This window comes from Cyphomyrmex costatus, unplaced genomic scaffold (genome assembly GCF_001594065.2).
Source record: "Cyphomyrmex costatus isolate MS0001 unplaced genomic scaffold, Ccosl1.0 scaffold14, whole genome shotgun sequence".
In the NCBI taxonomy this organism is placed as follows: Eukaryota; Metazoa; Arthropoda; class Insecta; order Hymenoptera; family Formicidae; genus Cyphomyrmex; species Cyphomyrmex costatus.
The window spans coordinates 1,523,671-1,530,324 of NW_017275390.1; the positions used below are offsets into that span (position 1 = coordinate 1,523,671).

General features: G+C 28.3%; 1 protein-coding gene across 1 annotated transcript in view; it reads left to right on the top strand.

The window, feature by feature from the left end:
• Positions 1-6,162, top strand: part of LOC108782939 (uncharacterized) — a 7,364-nt gene extending 1,202 nt beyond the window's left edge. Inside the window, exons 2-12 of the mRNA XM_018551341.1 lie at positions 326-549; positions 1,184-1,338; positions 2,070-2,254; positions 2,412-2,557; positions 2,739-2,829; positions 3,250-3,430; positions 3,836-4,067; positions 4,220-4,544; positions 4,696-4,896; positions 5,003-5,413; positions 5,838-6,162. Of these exons, the coding sequence (XP_018406843.1) occupies positions 353-549; positions 1,184-1,338; positions 2,070-2,254; positions 2,412-2,557; positions 2,739-2,829; positions 3,250-3,430; positions 3,836-4,067; positions 4,220-4,544; positions 4,696-4,896; positions 5,003-5,413; positions 5,838-6,065 (2,352 nt within the window). The 5' untranslated portion in view covers positions 326-352 and the 3' untranslated portion in view covers positions 6,066-6,162. The remainder of the gene's footprint in view (positions 1-325; positions 550-1,183; positions 1,339-2,069; positions 2,255-2,411; positions 2,558-2,738; positions 2,830-3,249; positions 3,431-3,835; positions 4,068-4,219; positions 4,545-4,695; positions 4,897-5,002; positions 5,414-5,837) is intronic.
• Positions 6,163-6,654: the final 492 nt, after the last annotated feature.

Here is a 6,654-nt window from a genome sequence, read left to right on the forward strand (position 1 = left end):
AGAGAGAGAGAGAGAGAGAGAGAGAGAGAGAGAGATCTCCAATATTTCCAACTACATTTTTCTTCTTTTATACAGTTTTGTGAAAAATTTTCGAAGCTTTTTTTTGACACATCTCCAATTTAAAATTATTATAATTATTCATTTACTATTTAAGTTTTTCACTTTGCTTAGCAAAGAAGTCATAATACATATCCAAAGATTATTAGATTTTTAATGATTATAACACCTGAAATATAAATTATATTCGTAGCTCGACTACATATGATATTTATTGCTTTAGATTTAATGTTGAAATATTTTAATCTTTTTTTGCGATGATCCAAAGATCATAAAAGCCATAGATGACATAATAATGGACGATAACACAGGACTCGATGATCTGGATGGCATCAAGTGCAAATTGCAAATTTGCGATGGACTTCTCGCTTTTTGGAAGAAATGCGTGGAACGCGTTTCTGCCCTCGAAAAGGTTCAAGCTGCCTACGTAGCATCGTTATGCAATATTTTACCAGAAACGACGAGAATGATTTTTGAACATTGCAAAACCAGGTATTTGGCTGCAGATATCGTTACGTTTTATCAAATGATAAATGACGTGATTATCTTAACTTCTCAGAGAAACATAATTAAATGTTTATATTGTGCGAACTTCCTTATTAGAAACTGACTAAACGTCCAGTCAAGTGAATGATTGATAAATAAATGTAAATCAATCAATAATTAGCCTTTATTATTATATTTATTTTTACTATTATGTTATTTTATTCTCATATTTTTGTTTAATTTAAATTTTTTTTGTTATTATAATTTTTATTTATTATTTAATATATTTATTTTTATAATCTCTTGTTGTTATGTCTGATCACTAAAGCTGCAACACAAACTTTTGCATAGTGCGTAAGAGAATCAGTCAAAGTTTCTCTTTTCCATAAAATAGAAGGAAAAAGGAAGGATTCTTATCGATTGATTCTCTTATATATACTATGAGTTATTATGCGCAAAAGTCTGTGTATTGCGGCTTTTATTATATTTTATATATATTATTATATTTCTTTATTAATATCATCGAAGATATTCTTTTATTAATAAATAAATAATTGTTAGCCATTTGTATGACACTTTATGGAACAAGCTGTCGTTTATATACTAGTACAGGAATAATGAAGTATTATTAATCATGCAGTCCAAAATATGGAGCGCTATTGGACGGTGTGATGCAAGAATTGAAGAATCTGTTTGCAAAAGCAAGCGAGGTCTTCAAGCTATTCTTTGCCACTTTGAACGGCGTAATCGTCTTCGACACGGACGTGCAATCGGAAACGGAGCTGTTGACGAAAGGTGAGAACGATCCCATTACGCTCTAACGACTTTTTAACCCGAGATCTACTTCCAATCTTATCTTGAACGCATGCATTATTAAGGATTCTTCAGTAATAGGAAATATACTATATAATATACATATATATATGTATAACAAAAGGAAACAAAAAAATTCTTCTGTAACTCTCGAAATTAATAATGAATTAAAGGTACGTATGAGAGTGAAGTGCAGTAATTAGAGTGCAGTAAGCGCGCCCGTTACAAAAGAAATATAATTGTTACTTCAAATATAATGTAATATCTTGCTATATAGACAGCCTCCTGGATTGACAGATCCGCAGTGACATCGTAGTTAAACAGAAAGTTTGTGTTTATGATAGAAAGAAATGATCATTACAAAGAATCGGGATAATCAAATACAAAAAAATTCTATATATGTGTGTTTGCAAAGATTCACAAATTAAGTATCTTAAAAATTACGAAAAATTACTTAGAAACGCGTGTTATTTAAAAAATACAGAGAGTCTCTCGCTAAGCACAAAGCGCAAGTTTCTTGCAAGTTTTTTTTGTCAATTTTCTTTTAACAGAAAAGTGATGCTCGATCTTCTCTTTTCTTCTATATGTGTGTATTCCTTTATATTTGTCAAAGAATTTATTTAATTGTAATCTCTATGTTTTTTTGTAATATTTTTGTGTAATCTCTAATTTAATAAATCTTTTCCTTTTTAATAACTGTATTGATTTCTTAGTGGTCGATGCTTACGGTAACATTGCTTCTATTGCGAATGGAATGGATACTAAGACATTTGTTGAGTTATCCGAAGCATTCTCCAAGCTGGCCATTGTTTATCAGAACGAAATTAAATCAAACAACATCATGACATGTCTCATTCAAATGGCAAAGGATACGTCTTGCCTTTTTTCTGTTATCAAGGTATTTGAACTAAACTATGTAATTCATACATTTATATATTGTTATTTATTAATTAGTAATAATTAAAGATTAATGAACTATTAATTAAATTAAATATGTATATTATTTATATTTTTATCATTAGTAGTAATTATAAATGTACGTTGTAATGATACAGGATCAGAATGATAAGAGCGCAGAACGAAATGTAATAGTTGCTATGCGCTTGCTAAGAATCCTTGAGAAATTAACATCATCTTACGATGCCTCTCTCACTCATGAAATGACGTCAAACTTAATAGAACTTCTGACACGAATGCACGGGTGACAATTTTATTATTAATCATCAATTTATTGAAATAAAAATCGGCTTCAATGATTGTAAAAATTTCTTTCTATTATATGTAAAATTATTATACGTAGAGTTATATGTATATCATATTATAGCATTACCTATAGAGATATAAATAAATAATATTTAGGAAATTATTACTTTTTTTTACAGATACTGCTGCTTAACAAAAGGTAGCGAGAAAATCTTGGCCGGCGCTGCGTCTTTTTTGAATATAATTTTTAATCATACTGATTTTAAACAGGTACGTGATTACATAAACATAAAAAGGGGCATTAAAGAAATAAGGTAAATCATATTTAAAAAATTTAATTATTTTACCACTTATAAAATAATTCTTAATTTCTAATTCTTTATATATGGTGGTATAAACTGTAAAATAATTTATACAAAACATGACGAATTTTTAAATGTACTATATTTAACAATTGAAGAATTATTTTGTCCTTATATTTGCCGAACTATATATATAACTAATAAAAATGCTTTGAAAACAAAGGGAGAAAGAGGGAGAGAGGAAGAGAGGAAGAGGAGGGGAAAGAGAGAAATACATTTATGTATTACATGTATTCTTTTATATATTATTTTCACATTTTCTTCTGTAATAAAAAGCAGAAATTGATTTTTGATTAAATAATATGATTATAATTATTTTGTGTTTCAGGTATATTTTGAATACGGAAAGCAAATTGTTCCATGTAATCAGTATATAGATAGATTAAATTATCATTTACTAACGATTGCTATCATGAATAAATTGAATAGCATTCCATATGAACATCACTGTAAATGGTTTTTAGGCTCAGATTCGATTTTGGATGTTGCTTTCACATTTATAGATTATCGTAAGTAAGAAAAAAATAAAAATAATTATAAAAATTTTAACAATTCTTATTGTAAGAAGGACTTTAAAAATTTCAATAGAATTTTAAGGATATAAGATTTTTAATAATTAAAAAAATTATTTTAAAAAAATTTGAAGTTTTAAAATGAGAGAAACTACAACTATAATTACGCACATTACATTAATTTAGTAACCGCATTTCCTAGCAAGAAATGTTTTGTCAAATTAATTTTGAATCGATATTGATATGATGATTTCGACGTCAATTGGACCGATTAAACATCGATTTGATGTGTAATAGATTTTTCACTGGGTTTGATTTGCACTTTCTTTTACTATTCCAAACTCATAGTTAATGAAGTAAATGTTAAATCTGTCTCAATCGTTTATTCTTTCTCGATTGTAGTTGAAGAAGAAATTTGCGCTGAAGATTTACGACTGTCAAGCGTTTGCGGGATTGGCGAACGAATACGTTTCGTTAGTATTTATGAGGCAACTTTGGTATCCGTTTGCAATTTGGCCAGTCAGATTCCCCCGGAAGGCTTTCATGCTCTCGAATTGTTTCTACTAAAACATTTACTGTCTGATCATTTTTGGAGTTCCCTATTAAGCTCGGATGTTTGGTGCTTCATTGGCAGGTAAGCCACAGACTTCAACAAATTTCTATATTATATATTCTATACTATATATATATATATGGATTTTTATAGACTTCTATACATATTAATTGATACTAAATGAAAATAAATCGATTTAATGATAATTTCTTATATAAAATTATTTATTTAAGACTTGGCTCTTCACAATTGTGCGTCGATCATATTAAACATCTGATTAAAATTTCCGCCGCCTTGGTAGAACGACATAACAGCATAGAAGCAATTATGCTAGATAACATGATCATCAGATTGTACGATTTACTAAACGAAGACATGAAATCCACTTTGATTGATAACCTTATCGATCTGGATACGGATTATCCTTCTATCCTGTATTTGTTAATGGCAGAGACCAAATTTCTTTCATCGGAACGATTAAAGCATAAAATCGAAGATTTACCGAAGGCTTTCTTAGATTTGCAGGAACATCCTTCTACTTGTAATTGGAAACGACTTGTAAGACGATATACTGAATATATTAATAAGTTTGTTCGCTTGTTTTTGCTATAAGAAATTTGATAATTATATAATTTTATAATTAACATAGTTGTAATTTATTTAAAAATTTGATAATAAATTTATATTGAACATTTGTATTGATTTTCAGAAGCAGATCTTGTCCGTTATGATAGCAGTGAATTACAATGATAACGAAGATGTTATTAACGTTTTAACTAAAATATGGAGTTTCGTTGCAGATGCGATTATTGACTGCGAAGACAAACATCTGGATCTACTGTCTGATTTAATTGTTATTTTGCTAGACGCTACTCGTTTCAAGCATCTTCATGATGACAGCTTTTGTATGGTATAACACAAATATATTTTGTCTGTCTAATTATTTATTAACTGAAGTACTTCTTTGGTAACAGCATAAATTGCAAGATATTAGGTATATGTTTGTTTAATTTTAGATTCTTACGTCTGTCACAACTGTAGGCGTTTATCTACCGCCTCAAGGCAAAATCAAGATCTGTCATTTTCTGCGACAGAATGTTGAGAGTCTTAGTCATTGCAGTGTTTTAAGCGTTACATCTACTTTGATTGAATTGTTTAGTTATTTACTAGAAGATAAGGATCCTTGGGTATGCCAAGAAGCTCTGGAGACCTTTGAGGACGTAGGACATATGTGTTTGGAGCAACTAGTCGCTGAAATAGCGAAGGCTTTAGCAAAGATACCCAGCATCAGCGATATTATGCAAGCCTACTTATCCTTGAGACCATACTATAATTTTAAGAGTTTTACGGACATACAAGATTATCTTAGATATTTGGCTAAAGCTGTTCAAAATCATGACGATGAGCACAAATGCCATGAGTACATTGTAAGTATGATAAAAATAACTTGAACTAAAAAAATAAAAGATAAAAGATAATTATTTACTTCAAAGTTTTTATATATTTTTTTAAATTTAAATTTTAATCTAAATTTAATTTTAATTTTTATCTTGTGCATAACCAGATCCAAACATCTGTAATGATATGTAATGTAAGTTCATTTTATATTTACTGTGCCTAAATGAAATTATGCCATTATTATAAGTTCTTTGAGGAACAAAATAATTTTAATTTAATATATTTTTTATATGTGTAAATAACCGATAGTGTATGTGTGTTTTGAACATAATTATATAGAAAGATCAAGATAAGACTCTTTATAAATAATAGGAACATTATATATCTATAAATATATAAATAATGTAACAAAATGCAAAATAAGAAATTCTAATAATGATAAACGAATACAAGGAATCCGAGAGAAAAGACAAGATGCCGAAATTGGAGGAGGGGAAAAACTCGTGTGAAATCATCGTGCCAATGTTAATACAGTTGGACGGACAAGCAGAGATGCTGTACAAAGGATTGATAAAGGTTTTAGAAGATCAGGCTGTTATCAGCGAGGCGATGTGCAGGAGATTGATAACCATTCTTGAAAAAATTCTTCGAGTCCAGGAAAACAAAAATTCCCAGAACTGATAGTTCGTCTTTGCGATATATTATAAAAATGGATAGTCTTTTTATCAGTGATAAAGATGAAGCAACAGCTTATCAAAATAGTAATAAAGTAATTGGAAAAAGGACAAAATATATATAATCAATAAATATAAAAATATGGAAAAAAGATTGTATCAAATAACAATGAAAACAAAGAATAAAGACAGACTTAAACGTTTATATATGCAATTTATTTTCTTTTACACATTTTTGTTACGATTTCATTTGGAAGAATAATAGATAAACAATTGTAAAAAGGCAAAGAAATTAGAGAAAATGAAATAAAATAATTAAAAAATTTCTTTGTAGTACACATATCGAGGATTAAAATTAAATAGTGAATAATTTTGAAACAGTTGTTTTTATTTTTTGTCACATATGTTTTCTTTTATGATAGAGGATCTGTGTTATCAAAAATGAAAATCTATATTTTAAAAAAATATTATATAAATTTTTAAAATTTTTATAATTTTGTTGACATATATATATATATATATATATATAATACAAAATTTTTTAAGAAATATCCTTCTGGAAATAGCCTTTTTGAAATTTCTCTGCCTTTTTTAAA